Here is a 19892-nt window from a genome sequence, read left to right as displayed (position 1 = left end):
TGTAAATAAAAAAGGCACCAACAGTAGCTTTTTAAAAATTACTTTTTCCTACATCTTGTATGGGAATTGAAGAACACTTTTAACTAAATACAAATGTAACTAATCTAGCCAATTATATTTAGATCATATTGTCAGACAGAGCTCTTTCTAAGGTTAGTGTCTAAAGTGCTTGGTTCAATCTTTTTTAAAAAAATAGAAGGTAAGGGATAGTTCATCTAAAATGAAAATCAATATCTTCAATAGTTATATGCCAGTATTAAATTATCTTTTCCCCAACTACCACACATATATAAACACAAACATTTCTTGATTTTTCCCCCCTTTCAAGACAAAAAGAAAGAAAACAGGTTAGTAGAGCATTGCTTTTTTCTGAGAAAGTAGAAAAAATATATTTATCCAATCCTCTCACCTCCACTTGTTTTTTTCATGTGATAATGACCAGCAAATTTAATAATATTCACTACAATATTTAAAATGTAAAAGACAAACAGACTCAAGTATTTTTTTCCAATATTCCAAAGAGAACTTTTAAGGGGGAAAAAACTGTGTGTGAACAGCAGACACTGATGTTCACACAAGCATGCTGCGTGCAGCTCAGCAGGCGGTATTTCTGTTTTTATTGGATTAAGCCCTGGCACAATGGAGCTTCAATGTCATAACTGCTTATTTCACTGCATGCCAGCCTTGAAAACAACAGGTAAAAAGAAAATAAAGCCAAGCGGATAAAAAGAGAAAGCTGCATCCTACCTATTTTTTCTTTTCAAAGAGTCACAGGCTAGAATGTTCTTAATTCTTCATTTCAAACTATATAATTTATAACCATGACACGAATAAGGAAGACGCACAAAGCAGAAAATACAGAAACATAACGTTCCTGAGGTTCAGTTTACAAGGACCTCACACAAAGTTTTTTTTTTTTTTGCTCGCTAGTCTGCTAGAAACAGCATTATTTGCTAAAAATGTAAAAGCTGCCAAAAGCTATGGCCCATCTAAAGCAAACATGTTGAAGATGGAAACGGAGAGCCAGTGCTGAAGGAAGCCGGAGGATAGTATAATAAAATTTATCTTAACCCGGTATAATAGGTTGCTCTTAAATAACTGTAAGTAAGTAAGTAAGTTGTGCTCACACATCAATGGTCTGAGTTATGCAAAATACATTATGTTAAGAAGAAAAGTAATTAGAAAGTTTGAACATGATTAAGCTATTTCCCCTCCCCCATCTGTCAAGTTATTGGGAATTCAACACTAGTCTTGGTTCACATGCTAGAACAATGGGAAAATTTTCCGAATGGTTGAATGCTAACCCTGACAAGTGTGGAGAGCCAACTACAATACATTATATGGTAGCATAACCTGCCACCCACGAAGCTGAGAGCACAGCTTTCAAACACATGCACTGAGCTGTAAAACCACAAAATCCCTTATTACATATTGTCTCTTTTACTTTAGGTGAAACATACCATCATTTCCCCCTTATTACAAATCTAATGGACTTAACTTTTTTTTTCTGCTAGCTTTCCAATCAACTAAATAATCATTTTAAATATCAGGTACAATGCAAATCATTGCTTTTTCAAAAGATAAAAACAATCAATCACCTTTCTCTGGCTTATAATGAATCTAAGCATGTCATATTTGTGGTTGTCAGAACTTATTTTTAATTTATTTAAAAAATAAATGCCTCCCTGTAATTCTTTTCCAACCCAACCCAGTTTCTTTCTGTTTGATATTTCTTGAAATTTAAATAGACCATGAATTGGAGCAACTTTATCAAATTCTGCTCTGTTGGAAAAAAGAGTGTTATGCTAATTTTTTTTCATAGCTGTGAAGGATATGTAACTGCCACTATAATTTTTTTTAAAGGTAAATCATAGTGATATGCCAATAGTTTTTTAATATTATATAGAAAAGCTAATTTTTTTACACAATAGATGCTTTCTTCCACTTCATACTGACAGCTTCACAAAAACAAATTTTAGGATATTCTGATGTACTGCTCTAGATGTTGGCTTGTAAATGCAAAAATCAGGCATGGTTACAGAATGACAAACATACTCCACCCTCATTACAACAGAGTGCAATCACCAGCCAAATCCTCATTACAACAGAGTGCAATCACCAGCCAAACTTTGTGATTTCATTAAAAAAAAAGTAGTACAAAAGTTAAAAGGAAGAAAAAAGGCAAACTGAAATAGGAATATATTAGTCAAATTCTTAAAAATATATTCCAAGACAAAAGAAAACTTCTTAGTAAATGTTTTCACTAAATGTTTTACTAAAGCATTCATGTTTATGAAAAGAGCAAAAACCCATTCAAACGTTTAATATGTGCACATTTGGTACATGATCTCCTAACCTCTATGTGACTGACTCATACATTCCACATTCTTAAGAGGATGTTCCAGTTTCTTATGGAACTTTTTAACTTGTAATTTTGTTGGCAGAGAAAACTTGTTTGGTATGTTTGTTATATGGTGACAGGGTCAATGAGTCTAGTGACCTGTTGGTCATTCTGCCCAATAGCTCAGCAGATTGAACCTACTTAGAGTCTACTATGAAAGAGAATACAAGCTATCCACTAAGACGTAATTAATAACTCTAAATGCAAATTCCAGCAATACACTATTCTGAATTTGCGTCACTCTTTATGGGCATTGCTTATAGTTCATCAATACAATCTTTCTGGAACTTCTTGTGCAAATCCAAAATCCTTTTGAAAAAATGTTAAATTCTTTCTAGTAGAGAATACCATATTTAATTGAAGACTTACAGTCCTGGGCTATGGTGCCATTCAAAATCTGCTATACTAAGAAGAGCTTCTCATAGATACTGAACTACTTACATTGTATTCCAAACTAAGCAAAATGTACTTACTTTTTTGTTCTGATATGAAAATAGGCAACTATTGAAATGATACAGGAACAAAGACAATTCCTAATATTTATATCTGGATATTCCTCCCACTCCCATGGAGAAAAAATAATTGATAATCTAAGAGTAAATATATTTTGCAAAGAATTGAAATTCTTCAGAATGTGTCATAAATTCATTTAACATAAATGCATATTGCACATAAAGGATCAGAATGAGAAAGAAAGCTTTTATTCCCAATGTTGAAAACAGGAAAAATGAAATAATTTCTATTATTGAGGGCCATGCAAATAGACTACATGGTTGTATCGAGAATGCCATAATTAAAAATCTGTAATTAGTTATAAATCTGAAAAATATATCAATAGCTAATTACAACATGAAGAGTAAAGTAAGGTTGTAACCTTGCTCCACTTTTTTAATTTTTGCATAATGAATAATGGTTGACATGGTTATTTTGTCACTCTGTTAGAGACATGAAGGGCCTTTAGATTCTTTGCTTAATATTGTGGAAAAGAAAAATTGATATATAATCAAAAAAGCAAAACCTTTAACAAAAAACTATTCATAGTTGGTATACTAATGGCAATAATACTGAGCAAGTTAAATGCTTTAGATATTTTACCTAAATATAGGTATTATTTTTTATTTCTCTGGATGCAGAGACCACAGGCTTGGCCCATATATCACAGGTTGACAGGTGAGTGCTTCAGCCATATTGTCCTTTTAGTCTACAATCTGGCTGCCCTAAAATTATTTGAGGAAAACAATATTGCACAATTATTAAAGGAGATTCAACTGGGGCATTCAACAAAGGGCAGAGTCCAGGTATTTGAGATCCATTATGGAAGAACCAATATAGAGTCAGTTTGGTCTAGTGCTAAGGCACCAGGAAAGAAATCAGGAGACCGAATTCTCTACTCCCACCTTAGGCATGGAAGCCGGGCAGGATGATTTTGGATCAGTCATTCTCTCTCTGCCCATAATGTCAAGCTCAGGAAACAAGCTGATCAGTCAATTCCTGTCACAATTAATAGGTCAACATTCAAATGGATCTGGAAAAAAGTGGACCCTGTGCTTGAAGGAAAATATTAGGAAGAAAATATATATATTTGAGCCCAGATATGCATCTAATACACCTTTAAGACTTAGAACTAAGAATTACAAGGACAGAAGCCAGGATCTGGATTGTATCTTTAATTTCTGGCTAAAACTACTATTTAATCTAATAGGTCTTACATTCCTGGTTAACAGGGATAACAGCCAAACTACCTGGAAGAGATCCATTACAGAAAAACTGACAGCCTATGGCTTCCCTAATTAGGCAATACAAAGGATGGGATATGACTATTGACCAAAGAAAAGTTCACTGGAAAGGATCCCTGATAGAGGATCGCAAGGTGATTTCAATTTCAGTCACCAAAGCTAGATAAGTCTTGGAGACCTTCTTTTACCATCAAGCCAGACAATTATCACCAATCCTTAACAAACAATATATTGTAGAGCATTTGCTCTGGATAAATTCAATATACTCCCTTCAGCAGTTATTGATGGTAAATATCAAAACAATTCTCTTCCATGTACAACTTTGCCTCTGTGACTCCCATACCATGCAGAATGTTCACATGTCCTGTTGCACTGTAATGTCTATTAGAACATGTACAATTTATTAATTTAGCAAGTCCCAGGGAGAGATGTCTACTGGTACGTCTCTTTATCTTCTAGCAGATGATACCAATATCACTACTGCCAATAACAGCCAAATTGTGCCTTGCTTCTACAAGAAACAACGAATAGTGTCCAATAAAAAAACTATATTCCTTTGATATTTTTAAAATATCCTCCTCCCCTTTTCTTTTTACCTTAACATTTAACTCTTTTAATTGCCATTTTTATGATGTACACAGAATTTTATGTATATATGTGTACACATGTGTACACATGTACACATACTGGTCAAAAACCCACAATATTTTTTACCATTCAGCTTCAACTGGCTCAGATGCTAAGCTCTGATACAGTTGAAGAGTTTTTCTAGTACTCATCTAGAATATGGGATACTGAATGAAAAAAAAAATGTTTCCTTAAAATAAACTCAAATTCAAATTCTATTGAATCTATGCACATATTGATGTAATTAGCTTACAACAATAGGGAAATCAGTTTTTTTTAAAAAAACACACAAATTAAAACCCCAATGATCTCTGCAAGTCCTTAATGTAAGGTGGTGGTTGTTTTTCTCAGAGACTTCAAGTCAATCTAAATTTCTCGCAAACTCATAGACAGAACCCTCTAGTTTTCTTGGCAAAACTGTTTTAAGTGGTCTGTCATTACCTTCTTCTGAGATGTTTTTAACTACTCAGGTTAGGGCTGAAGGTGATTGGCCTGAAGTGATCCAGCTGGATTTCATACCTTAAACAAGACTAGAATCCCCACTCCCAGTCCAATGTCTTAACCATTGCAAACACAATGCAAATAAATAAAATCTGTAAGAAGACCCACCAAATGTAGAGTTGAGGTGTGTAAAATGAATATACCTGCTCCTCATTTAGTGACACAGTCACTAAGCAGACACATTCTGTTCCTTAAAATCAGAAGTGAAATGGTTACTAAACAAAATGGTTGCTCACATATGACTGTAAAATAGTGAATGCACAGAAAGCTGCAAAGATCATTCAGATAAGTTCTCATACAGTGTCGTGTGCTTGACTCATTTTTTTCCTACAATACCCACCCCCCAAAGTGGAAATTTTGCTTATCTCTTTCTGTGCTGCTTTTCTCCTCAATGCAGCACTTCCCTGAAAAGCACTAATACAAGTTAAGTAGTTTAGTATTATTACTTTAACTAGTTGATTGTAACTCTCAGACCAGCTTGCTCCCTGCCTGAAACTGACCAGACATTAATCAGTTTCATAATGAAGGCTTTTGTTGTAAGGTGTATGAAGGTTGATCTAAATGCAGGAATTTTATATTACTGTTATATTTACAAATGGTTACTAGCCAAGGTAATTGCTAAACAAGAAGTGGCTATATAACAGTGGCCTACATTCCTTTCTTCCTACCCATCTTCCAACCTATTCTACATCTCTTCCCTGATTGCATATAAAAGAGAGTGAGAGTTTTTCTCTCGGTTTAATCCTAAAAGTAGGTGCATAATTTCACTATAAGTTACCAGTTTCATATGTTAAAGAGCTTTGTATATGGGTTTCAAGCACTTTTTTTTCAGGTGGCAAACTTTATTTGAACTTTATGGATTTTTAAAAACTTTATGGAGTTATTAATATATTAGATTTCCCTCATAAAAAAATTAGTAATTCTAAATATTCTATCTCTCTGATGAACTTGAATTGTTCATCATATGAACAATTCCAATAAATGTATTTATATCCATTTAGTTTAATTTAGTTTACTTTGTCATTGCACCTCATACAACAAAATTAAATGCCATCTTCAGTGTACATTATAATTATAAAAATAAAACAGAAACACACATCCTTCACATTCTATACAATTGAACTGAAAATCGATATTGCATTAATATTGCACTATACAGTAGAATTCAATACAGTTACTGCCCTGGGATAGAAGCTGTTTTTCAGCCTATTTGTCCTTGTTTTTATTATCCTGTATTGTCTGACAGATGGTACTAGTTCAAAAATATATTTGATATGTATATTGTAGTGTCAAAGAGGAGAATCTCATACAAATGAATGTTACTTGTTGCAAGATTGTCTTTGTTGATTACTGAATTACTGAAAACCTAGCAAACATAAATATTTCCATTGTTGATGCAAACCAAGAATAAAAGGATAAGAAAACAATTCATTATGGTTAGTTACTTTAGCACTATATTTTTGGGTGCCAAAATGCAGAAAGGTTAATTACTTTAGCTCTACATTTTTGGCGCCAAAATGTAGAAAGATTACTAGTAGCCATGATAACAGAATGAGAATTTCTGTTGGCATAAAAAATTAATTAACAAGGGTTTACACAAATTTCCAAGTTGGCTCACATGTCATGGTATTCAAATTATGTTGTAAACAAGAAACTGCATACTACATAAAAATTGAATACTAAAGATACTTTCTTAGAAGAAGTAGTTTTCCTTTGCAAATGAGAACTATATTGAGATTAAAATCTTTTGAAGATAAGCAGAATTTAGGGAGTGTTTGAAGTTACGACAAACCTCCCCAGAGCTACTAATAATCTGGTTTTGAAGTTCTGACAGTTGTCTCCTTGCAGTCACATGATCACATTTTAGGCCACAATTTCCAGCTGCTTTCTGCATCCTGTGTCTATGTGATCATGATTTACAACAATTTTTTGCCAGTTTATTTCTGGTTTCCAGCAAGAAGTGCCCATTGGGCACTTTTTAAGAACTGCAGCGTTCATTCAAGGATTGTGGTATTCTTTTAATGAGTGCTGCAAAAAGGTCATACAAATAGGTGTGGTAATTGTGGTGATCCATTTAATGACCATAATTCTGACCTCAATTACAGTCATAGAATAGAATAGAATAGAATTTTGTATTGGCCAAGTGTGATTGGACACACAAGGAATTTGTCTTGGTGCATATGCTCTCAGTGGACATAAAAGAAAAGATACGTTCATCAAGGTACAACATTTACAACACAAATGATGGTCAATATATCAATATAAATCATAAGGATTGCCAGCAACAAAGTTACAGTCATACAGTCATAAGTGGAAAGAGATTGGTGATGGGAACGATGAGAAGATTAATAGTAGTGCAGATTTAGTAAATAGTTTGACAGTGTTGAGGGAATTATTTGTTTAGCAGAGTGATGGCCTTCAGGAAAAAACTGTTCTTGTGTCTATGATTTTTCTCCCCACTGGTTCTTTCTGAGCAATGTTATTAGGATCCAATCATTTTTCCAACCCTCATATTCCTCTTTAATTGCAATAGCCAAAAGTTAGTGATGTGGTTCAAATATTTCTTCCAAAATAAATCTTGAAAGTTTGAAAAGAAAAATGAAATAACTCAATTAATATTAAGAAGGCATGTTTTGTAAAAGAAAAGTCAAGGTATTTCCGTGTTTTTAATTAACCTCAAAAAAGAAATTTCATTGCACTTAACAATAGAAGTAAATCCAGCTAAGCAGCAAACAGAAGATAATAAAAAATGAGTAACATTGTTTAAATTGTCTTATATAATCATACTGGCCTTAATCAGACATAACACAGGAGAATAAACTTTCACTGATGTAGGTTTTATGCCTCATCTGAAGAACTACCAAGGAAAATCTAGGAAACTTCTGGTGATATTACAGATAAACCAGTTTGCAAGTTACCACACAAACAATAATTAATAATCTGAATTATGCTTAGAGAAAATAAACTAAATTTAAATAATAATTTATAGGGCTGGTTTGTTTCTAATTGCCATGGTTAAGATTAAAATATCAGACTGAAAGGTAATTAATCTGAAATAGAAGCAGAAGTTCTGGATCTTTTTGTGCTATATCAGAAGATGAGAAAAAAGAGAACAATACAGATGATAAAATCTAAGTCATTCAGGTTTATTTTCATAATGCTAAATATTTTAGAATGTTAACCTTCTTTATTGAATTGCATTGTCTCTTCTTTTATGAAAAGGGGGAACTAAAATACAAGATGTTTCACTTTTATTTAAGAATTCAGAGTGAAAGAATGAGAAGAACAGTGCTGAAATCCTATGCACATTTTTCTTGATGGGTTGGATTGGGCAATATTATTCATAAAAATATGCATTTTCATTTACCTTGCTCTTTCTTTATATATTGGATAGATAAAGAAAATGAAAACCTATACAACAAAATGATCATCAGAAACTCTCAAGCACAGCTCTTGTGATTACATAGATACATCCATACAGTTTTCTTGACAGCGTTATTTTACCAGATTCAACACTGATTAATTGGGTTGAGCGTGGGGAGTTCAATCAAGATCAATCAGGTAGTGCCTCCTCATATGACATTTAATAAACAGTTACAGTTTATAAATTACTGTTTAATAAATGCAGTAATCTAGTAGTCTATCTCCTGTAGGGAAGTTGGATTAAAAGAGCTCCAAGGTTCCTTCTAGCCCTATGATTCTATGATTCTAGTCCTAATAATTAATTATTAAAATACAAGTTGTAGAGAGCAGCAAATGTAATAGCACTTGTAAGATGTTTTCTCTATTTAATAAGATGCTACATTTTCCCATGATCCTTCTTTATTTGCATAAAAACCAAAATCAATTGGAAACAAATATAAAAACAAGGCAGCAGTTTTTTTTAATTTGCATTTATATCCCGCCCTTCTCCGAAGACTCAGGGCGGCTTACACTATGTTAGCAATATAGTTGAAAAAAGTTGAAAAAATATAGTTGAAAAAAGTTGAAAAAATAAACAGGATTTGATGAAAGTCTACACATCAAGATTAAAATTGTCCACTAAAATATAAACATTTGACGTACATGCATGCATGAACAGCAAAGATAGTCTGTGGAATTATTTTCAGACTTCTCCCCATCTCAACCAAATTGCTTTAGCTTCTATAACTAGATATAAAAGTATAGATCCTGGGACATGAAAAGTAAGAATTTAAAGCCAAGAGTGACATCTAGTGGACATTGAATGATAAGGGTGTGTGTGTCAAAGAACAGACAGAATTGTGCTAAATATTTTTCTGATTTTATTTTTAGGTTTAAAGCAATAATTCCAGAGATAGAACACACACACATTATTTTCCCTGTCCCTTCTTTTTTAATTGAAAAATGTGCATTTTATCTATTTTTTGGCATGGTTTTCTAATATACTGCAATTTTTATTTTGTTTATATTTTAATTTTCTTTCTTGTTTAATTATTGGAGCAATCCTAGCCAATCAGAAATTACATAATCAACAGATGACACAGAAGTTCAGTTGGATTAAGCAATCAAAATCTCTTGAAAGCAGTCAAAACCTTTTCATAGATTCAAAATAGTTATTGGTATACTGCTAGTTTAGGCCAATAATGAAGAAATCACCAAAGTTCAGTCCTTAAGTGCACAAATGAAAATATTAGGCATCTATAAATGGCATTCTGAGCAGTGGTGAAATCATTTTCTTTTTACTACCGGTTCAGTGGGCGTGGTGTGGCTTGGTAGGTGTGGCAGGGGAAGGATACTGCAAAATCTCCATTCCCAATCCAAAGGAAGGATACTGCAAAATCCCCATTCCCTACCCACTCCTGGGGGAAGGATATTGCAAAATCTCCATTCCTACCCCACTTTGTAGCCAGCCAGAGGTGGTATTTGGTGGTTCTCTGAACTGCTCAAAATTTCCGCTACCGGTTTTCCAGAACCTGCTGGATTTCACTCCTGATTCTGAGCCATTTGAAATTGCAGCCCGTTCTGACACTGGGATACAAAACAATTTTTGATATAACATGGCTATCAGTTGCTTAGATAAAACAGAAAATTTGCTTGGTTTAAACACAAAATCCTTTAATCTGCCTGCCTGCCTATCTATCTAGTTAGCTTCTCAGCCATTTGCTTTCTGAAACAATACCAAAAATGAAACATGGCACTTTTGGATGCAACAAGAATATCCCTTCCTTTCTTGCTGCTAACGAAGCTTTTCCTTGTATCTCCTAAAATAGGTATGAGAATCAAGTAGCTCTCTGAAGCTGGATCTGAAGGATCTGAAGGAGTTTTTCTGCTTTCCAAAAACTGGCCAGTCAAGGAGTTCAATTACCTGGACTGTATTCTTTTTCTTTCTTTCTTTCTTTCTTTCTTTCTTTCTTTCTTCCTTCCTTCCTTCCTTCCTTCCTTCCTTCCTTCCTTCCTTCCTTCCTTCTTTCCTGTTTCCCCGAAAATAAGACATCCCCTGATAATAAGCCCAATTGGGCTTTTGAACGTGTGGCAATAAAGCCAAGCGCTTATTTCAGGGTTCAAAAAATGTAAGACAGGGTCTTATTTTCAGTATCTATCTATCTTTTACTTTCCAAATTTTGGATTGTGAATGTATAAACACAGATATGCTGTATTTTGGAAGGACTTATCTGTAAAATGTTTTTCAAGGAGTAAAGTATACGAACCCGAATTTCCTGAAGATTGTGAAAATTGTTCCCTACTCTCACAGAGATTTTGCTTGGAGTGTAACTTTCATCAGATTTATAGTCTGCATAAATGCATAATGTCTTCACAGTAGTTTTTCTTCTGGAATTAAACAATTGCAAAATCAAGATTAGTTGATACAAACGTAGCATGGTTAAATAAGGTTTAGTAAAACAGTACCATTCTTAGGAAACATTGTAACTGTTCAAACAGTAGGTTAAAAACAAATGAATACTGGAAAAAAATCAAATTTTTCCTATCTGAAATATAGCTTTATATACATTACTGTGTCTAAGGATCCTTGGATTCATTAATTATCCCAAGATTCAAATTCTAAGCAATTTTATTTATTTATCTCAGTATTCAATATTTGTAACATTAACCAAATGTTTGTAATTTGAAGTTTTTTAAAAATATACTTTAGGGTAATTCATATGTTTCAACTTTTATTTAATTCTAAAGTAATGTATAAACAATAAGCTAGGCTTTTTTTGCATATCAAAAGTGGATAGAGTAAAAATACAATATTAAGTTACAACAATGAAAGAATAATTTGTACTAAAATACCTCAAATTTTGTGACCATGAATTAAAGTTAAATTAAAATACATATCCAAATTATAATTTTTAAAGCTAGAATAGTATAAAAGCAAATGTATAATTATACTTATTTTCAAAAATTAGTATTTTTTTACAGGCAATGATTACACAAAACAAGACACCGTTTCTGTTTTTATTTATCAAGGAAGAAGGATGAATATGTACAACATTTCCCCACATATTTAACTATAACTCTGAGCCACTTACCCATGAAAAGGGGAGCTTATGGAATAATCTTAATTGGAAAATATCTAAATCTGTTTTGCGGGCAATTAAACTATGTTTCTCATAATATTATTTTGAATCAATTCAGTTTTCAGGAGGCTTCTTTTACACTTTCACAGAATTTTTTTTAAAGTTATATTTACCTTGCAATACTTCTTGGCTAAACAGTACTGTATATTTACCTACAGTACCGTGAAATCTCATTTAACTGAATGACTTAGTGAAGAGTTGTCCCTTATTCATAGTCCCATAAACTGAAGAGAATGCTATTCTAGTGATGTAACTGAAGGAAATTATATTAATTCTGTGATACAGGTAGTCCTCGACTTAATAACCATTTGTTTAGTGACCTTTCAAAGTTACAACGGCACTGATAAAAATGACTTATGCCAGTTCTCACCTTTACAACCCCATGGTCATGTGATCAAAATTAAGGCACTTGGCAACTGGCATGAATTTATAATTCCTGGGGTCATGTGCTCACCATTTGAGACCTACCCAGCCAGTTTCTGATAAGCAAAGTCAATGGGGGAAGCCGTTAGCTTAGCTTAGCGACCACATAATTCACTTAGCAACTTAAGTGAGTCATGTAAAAACTATGGCAAAAAAGATCTTAAATGGGGCGCAACTCACTTAACATCCACCTTGCTTAGCAAGAGACACATTGGGCTCAATTGTAGTTGTACATCCAGGACTGCCTATAGTGATAGGGAGATACTTCTCTGAATGCATCCCAACATTTCCGGTGAGTGCAGGAACATCAGAAATTCTTTAATCGAAAGCATTCAGGAATCTGGTAGAAAATACCTCTGAAATGATGACCGGGCCATGGGTTATGGTATGTATGTGTGTATCTAAATTGTGTAAGAGTTTTTTTTTTAAATGGTAAATGCATAATAATGAAAAATACTAGTGCATAAATATTCACTACCTGAATTGGATGTTGACCAAATGAGGCTGTGATCCATCAGATTGCCAGTATGTTTCTAGGTTATCATCTCGTAACTGATCCACCCCAAAGCCTATTTTGAATATACAGAAGCAGACTGTCTTCAGCAACAGTAGCATATAAGAAGATAGATGTTCTCAGTGTTTTAGTATTTTCTAGGTTTCCAAAAGTGCTATGCTACTAAAACTCTTGTCTGTGATCTATAACTGGGTGGAGTGGTGCATCATACGGTGAAATTTATAATCAAGGCACTTTAAATGGGCTAACTAAAAAATGAGTCCTAAATCCGGGGCCCATGACCCACATGGAACTGAAATTTGGCAAATTTTATAAAACACTGTATGATGTATTATAAAATGATTTATAAAACTTTTCCTATTGTCAATTCCTGATGTTTGACTATCTTATATAATTCAACATGGGCTACTTTCAAGTAGCAGATACACCTTTGAATATCTCCCTGAATCCTTAAGAATTTTTCCACTTCATTAGAAGATCTGCCACTGTTTAAGGCATTGAGGAATCTGGTAAGGAAATGGCTCTGAAATGATGGCCCAAGGCCCACAGGTTGTTCAATGGTAATCTAAAAAGCTCTTGCTAGTGAAAAGAAGTAGCGGACATTCTATATTCCCGAACTATTTTCTTGGATACCAAATGCCTAAAAAACTTAAGTTTGATTGTCATATCTAATTTAAATTAAATGCAAAAGTTACTTTCCACTTTTAAAGGGAGTTTCTGGCCTGGTTATAAAACAAGGTGCTTCTGCAGTTTACCCGGTTTACAAGATGAAAGAGACCAAACAGCCTGTGAACCTATTTCTCGAACAGTTCCTGTCCTTTCCAGCTGTTTTGGATCTGCACCAGGGGGAGTCTTGTTAGCAGTGGTCATTTTTCACTAGGAAAAAAAATTAAAAGTATATTTAAAATATTCCACATTCATGACAATAGGAACAGAAAGGAAAATGTTGAAAAGGTCTGCCGCAAATGTAGCAATCTTTGGTTGACATATTTTAGGTGACCTTCCTCCTCCCTCATTTTTTCCAGTGTTTCTCATTTTATGGACCTAATGGCTTATAATTGCTTTAGACTAAGAATAGAAACATATTTTTTGGTTAATAAAAACAAGGACAAGAGTATGTTTAGGAATTTTAAATTTAAAACAAAATATAGGAGTGGAAAAAAAGATTGAGGTTAATCATGCTTATAATAAATTATTGTGTAAGCTAACCAAGAAAAGGTCTACCAATCCTTTAAACAGAGCTGGATGTGGCTGTATTATTCATTGACTTATCTATAGTCCTCTGTAGCCCCAAATCTTTGTTGTTGTTAGTTGTGAAGTCATGGTCAACCCATCGCAACCCCATTGGCAACGTTCCTCCAGGCCTTCCTGTCCTCTAATATCCTTTGGAGTTCATTTAAGCTCATACCTACTACTTCAGTGACTCCATCCACCTCATTCTCTGTCATCCCTTTCTTTTTTTGCCCTCAATCTTTCCCAGCATTAGGCTCTTCTCCAGTGAGTCCTTCCTTCTCATTAGGTGGCCAAAGTATTTGAGTTTCATCTTCAGGATCTGGCCTTCTAAAGAGCAGTCAGGGTTGATCTCCTTTAGGACTGACCGGTTTGATCACCTTGTAATACAAGGGACTTGCAGGAGTCTTCTCCAGCATCATAGTTCAAAGGCCTCAATTCTTTGGCGCTCAGCCTTTCTTATGGTCCAACTTTTACAGCCATACATTGCAACTGGGAACACCACAGCCTTGACTATATGCACTTTTGTTGGCAGGGTGATGTCTCTGCTTGTTAGTATGCTGTCTAGATTTGCCATAGCTTTCCTCCACAAATTTACTTTTCTCATTAGTTGAGAAACATAGATGTAAAAGAACACCTACAAGAGATGTGACTTTTCATTTTTCCCTAAGTAAAACTCAACAATGGGACTGTCTCTTAGATCAAAGCTATTACAATGCTAAAATGATAATCAGCATTGTTCCATCAAGCAGTCCTTGAAAAAACTGAAAAATCAAAAATGCTTTGAACTGATGATTCAATCATTTTATACTTGAAAATAATCAATGATGAATTTGAGTATAACTAAAAGTTATAGAATAAAGGAGTTATCCTTACATTAAACACCACAAGACAATTTTTGAAATCATATCACATTAATATTTTTGATGATATTCATCTTTAACTTAAAAACAAAAAAATAAAATTATTCTTCAGAGAGTTAGCTGTAATAGTAATAAAAATTAATAGGAATGATTTATAAGATAATTTACACAATGGGAAAATTCAGAAATATCTTTAAAGAGTATTAATTACAGCTACTGGAGTGATTTCAAATGTATTAATAGCAAGACCAGTTTCCAGTGCGTTAGATCTTGTTTCCAAACTGTTTTTATATTATTTAAAATGTCAAGAATCTGTGGTTTGTGGCCATGTGTTAATTTTCTTTTGCAAAGCCATTTTCCGTTTTAATAATATGGTCCTTTATTATTAAGAACCTTCCCATGACATTAAAGAGAAAGTTTCCCTATACATAGGATTAGAAAACAAATATTTAGGAAGTCAGAATCAGTTTGTCACTTAGCTGTATTACAGAAATAATGCAGGTATTTGTAATTAGATCATTGTTTACAAGTTTGTTACATTCTGATTTATTTATACCTGTCGAAGATAATCTTTTTATAAGTGAAAAATCAGTTCCAAATAGTTAAAGCCACTATGATAGCAGATGAAATCTATCAAAAGACAGTCTTAAATAGAAAACTATCCAAGGTCCAACTAAATGTCATAGATGTGAAGTGGCAGGACAAAGCTTGATTTGGTATTCCAAAGATCTAGAGTCTCTACTAGAATACTGTACCTTGTTCCTACTATAATCCAACATTATTAATCTTAACAAAGAGTCCCAAGGGAGTTCTTAGTGCAGGATCAAGATGTTACACATGAAGTCCTTTAGGAACTGCCATTAAGGGATTTAAAGGTTCACAGAAGCATGGAATTGTTTCCCCAAAATACAGGTAGTCCTTAACTTATGACCTTAATTATGGTTTTGATGATTTCCCTTGGCTTTCCCAGGTGGCTTATCACCTCCTCATTTCTGATTTTGTCAACCCAAGCAAATCACTGCAGTGTTAAATTAGTTAACATGTTAAGTGAATCTGGCTTCCCTACTGACTGCTTATCAGAAGTTTGCAAAAGGTGGTCACATGACCATGGGACCCTGCAACAGTCATAAATGTGAGTCAGTTGTCAAGCATCCGGATGTAAATCGCACCACCATGGGGATGCTACAATGGTCATAACTGTGAAAAAGGGTTGTAAGTCACTTTTTTCGGTGCTGTTGTAACCTCGAACAATCACTAAGGGATCTGTTGTAAGTGGAGGACTACCTGTATATCTGAAATTAAAATATGACCTGTTTATGACAGGAACTATTGCAATCATGGGTCAGAAACAGTGAAAAAAATACCTGTTTTCAAATAAGTTCCAGATACAACCTTTTTATTTCTTATTCTTTCTTACCTTTTTTATTTCTTACTCTGCTTCCTTACTTGAATGACCCACTCCAATTTTCTATGTTCCCTCCGTATAATTTCTAGAAACCCACATTTTTATATATACATCTTTTATACATCTGATTGGATGGGGTTTTTTTGTGCTCTGATTGGCTGGGGGTGTATCCTGAGTTGCAGGGGCAACTCAGACTAATCTAAGCACAACCAAGCCCCCACCCAAACAGGACACACCCTCAGCCAATCAGAAGCACAAAAAAAAAACCATCCAATCAGAACACAGCCAAGCTCCCACCCAATCAGTTCAAACCCCAACTAGCAGTTAAAAGGAAGAAACAGCTGCGATCACACATTGCTCCTAGAAGCACGAAGCTGAAGCCTGAAGATGACAAATGAGACTTCGTCAAAACGTCGCCAAGACACTTCTAATTTTACGTGGGAGAAAACCCGAATAACCAAAGACCTATCTATACACACACACACACACACACACACACACACACACATATATATGTATGTATGTATATGTAGGCCTTTGGTTATTCGGGTTTTCTCCCACGTAAAATTAGAAGTGTCTTCTAATATATATATATATATATATATATATATGTATGTATATATATGTATATGTATGTGTGTGTGTATATATATATATATGTATGTATGTATATATATGTATATGTATGTGTGTGTATATATATATATATATATATATATATATATATATATATATATATATATATATATATATATAGGTCTTTGGTTGTTCGGGTTTTCTCCGTGTAAAATTGGAAGTGTCTTGGCGACGTTCGACAAGTCTCATTCGTCATCTTCAGGCTTCAGCTTCGTGCTTCTGGGAGCAATGTGTGATCGCAGCTGTTTCTTCCTTTTAACTGCTAGTGGGGTTTGAACTGATTGGGTGGGAGCTTGGCTGTGCTCTGATTGGATGGGGTTTTTTGTGCTCTGATTGGCTGGGGTTGTGTCCTGTGTTGGTGGGGGCTTGGTTGTGCTCAGTCTAGTCTGTGCTGCAGGGGGATTTGAGCTGGTGAGCTGCATAGCTGTTGTTTGGCTTTGTGGTCGTGCTACATCTTCATAGTGGGTGTCAGTCTGCTGCACGAATGGATTGGAGGGTTTGAAATGGCTAATGTTGCAGCTGCGGTCTGGCTTCTGGTCCTTGGTCGTGCTTCATGATCAGTGTGGGTTTGGGTCTGCTTTCTGGGTGGATGTGCGGTGGTGACATCCTGTGTGGACCTTGTGAGTGTGGGTCTGGTGTCATTCCTCGTGTTAGGGACTCGTTTGTCAATAAGGCGGGTTTCCAAATGGCTGGTAGGCGGAGGTGTCATCTCGTTTGTTCATGCTGTGTGGGCGTTTTCTATCTCAATGGCTTCTCTGATTATTCTGTTGTTAAAGTGTTCAGTTTTGGCGATAGTTCTGGTCTTTTAAAGTCAATATCATGTCCTGTGACTTTAAAGTGTTGGACCAGGGAAGAAGTTGGTTCCTCTTTTTTGGATGAGTTCTTGTGTTCTTCAATGCGTGCACTTATTCTTCTGTTGGTTTGTCCAATGTATGTGGTGGGTCAGGCGGTGCATGGGATTTCATATACTCCTTGATTTTCTAACTCAATTTTGTCTTTGGGGTTTCTTAGGATGGTGGATATTTTTCTGTTTGTGCAGAATGCTGTCTTGATGTTGTGTTTGTGGAGGATCTTGCTGATTCTGTCTGTGGTGCCTTTTATATATGGGAGGAGGGCTGTGCCGTTTTCTTGTTCTCTGTCTTGGATTTTAGTGGGGGGTTCTTTTTGGATTAGCTTGGTAATCTTATTTCTTTGGAATCCATTGGATGTTAGTACGTTAGTGAGAGTTTCTAGTTCGGGTTTTAGGTGTTGTTCATCAGCTAAGCATTTTGTTCTGGAGATGAGTGTCTTGGCTACCCAAACCCACACTGATCATGAAGCACGACCAAGGACCAGAAGCCAGACCGCAGCTGCAACATTAGCCATTTCAAACCCCTCCAATCCATTCGTGCAGCAGACTGACACCCACTATGAAGATGTAGCACGACCACAAAGCCAAACAACAGCTATGCAGCTCACCAGCTCAAATCCCCCTGCAGCACAGACTAGACTGAGCACAACCAAGCCCGCACCAACACAGGACACACCCCCAGCCAATCAGAGCACAGAAAAACCCCCATCCAATCAGAGCACAGCCAAGCTCCCACCCAATCAGTTCCAACCCCCATTAGCAGTTAAAAGGAAGAAACAGCTGCAATCACACATTGCTCCTAGAAGCACGAAGCTGAAGCCTGAAGATGACAAATGAGACTTCGTCAAAACGTCGCCAAGACACTTCTAATTTTACGTTGGAGGAAAACCGAATAACCAAAGACCTATCTATACACACACACACACACACACACACACACACACACATATATGTATGTATGTATATGTAGGCCTTTGGTTATTCGGGTTTTCTCCCACGTAAAATTAGAAGTGTCTTCTAATATATATATATATATATATATATATATATATATATATATATATATATATGTGTGTGTGTGTGTGTGTGTGTGTGTGTGTGTGTGTGTGTGTGTGTGTGTATGTATGTATATATATATGTATATGTATATGTATATGTATATGTATATGTATATGTATATATATATATATATATATGAATAAGCAGCAAAACGTTTCAAGACTAAAAAAGAAAAGAAGTCCATTTGCCACGACAACTCTACCTGGATGACTGAGAATCTTCATCAATACATTATATATGAAACACCTTATTTATGTTGCTCCCTCTTCATCCGCGTACACAAATACATATGAATATCCCAAAAGTGCTTTTTCAAGAGGCAGCTGGACTTTCTGGTTTTTCTTTGAAGACGTTTTGCTTCTCATCCAGGAAGCTTCTTCAGCTCTGACTGGATGGTGAGGAATGGAAGGATTTATACTCCTTGCAGACGGCTGGACATTTGCATTCTTTAAGCGTCTTGAAAAAGCACCTTTGGGACTACATGACCTGGATGACTGAGAATCCCCATAGACATCCATATGAATACTACGAAAGTACATACCAGGTAGAGAGAGAAAAAGCACACGAATAGCAAATCTACATCTGAGGCTTCTATCTAATGTTGCTTGTCACTTCAGTCAAAAGCATCAGGGACGATCCGCTTAGATGCGGAATAGCATACGTTCTACAACAGCTTTCTCCAACATGGAAATGTACGCTTTTTTCTTCATCCTAAGCTTTTTAATACTGACTGTCTTTTTAAAAAAAATTACCGAGGGCCATTTCAATTTTTCAGTTTTAAGAGACCCCTTGAAATCTTAATCAGTAATTACATATGGTGTGAAACAAACGAACGCCTGTTAACAGCAAGCCAAACGGGAAGATGGCTACTAAACACTCTCTAACGTCCAATAGTAGCACGCGGTAAAAGACTTACTTACTCGTCCCGCTACGGTAACAGCGCTACCTACATTTTGGCCACGCCCTTCCACTCTCCGTTAACTGATCGGCCGACTCCTCCTCCTCGCCACCATTGAATTTCCAGACAGCCCGTCGCTAAGTGATGATGTCAGGCAGAGAGCGAGAGAGAGCGAGCGCGAGCGAGCGCCACCTCTCGCCTGCACTT

General features: G+C 35.3%; 1 protein-coding gene across 9 annotated transcripts in view; it reads right to left on the bottom strand.

Annotated features, from left to right (window-relative positions):
* Positions 1–19832, bottom strand: part of ANAPC10 (anaphase promoting complex subunit 10) — a 68537-nt gene extending 48705 nt beyond the window's left edge. For 4 of the 9 annotated variants that reach the window (XM_058193562.1, XM_058193557.1, XM_058193563.1 and 1 more), the window contains exons 1-4: positions 19708–19825; positions 13500–13620; positions 12709–12799; positions 10935–11055 (exon numbers count right to left, since the gene is read on the bottom strand). In XM_058193562.1, coding sequence (XP_058049545.1) covers positions 10935–11055; positions 12709–12799; positions 13500–13614 — 327 coding nt within the window. In that variant the 5' untranslated portion in view covers positions 13615–13620; positions 19708–19825. The other 5 variants (XR_009156357.1, XR_009156356.1, XM_058193561.1 and 2 more) reach the window with 4 other exon arrangements.
* Positions 19833–19892: the final 60 nt, after the last annotated feature.

The sequence above is a fragment of the Ahaetulla prasina genome, chromosome 8 (assembly GCF_028640845.1).
Source record: "Ahaetulla prasina isolate Xishuangbanna chromosome 8, ASM2864084v1, whole genome shotgun sequence".
NCBI lineage: Eukaryota > Metazoa > Chordata > Lepidosauria > Squamata > Colubridae > Ahaetulla > Ahaetulla prasina.
The sequence above is the reverse complement of the archived record's forward strand: the minus strand, read 5'-3'. Positions and strand labels throughout refer to the sequence as shown.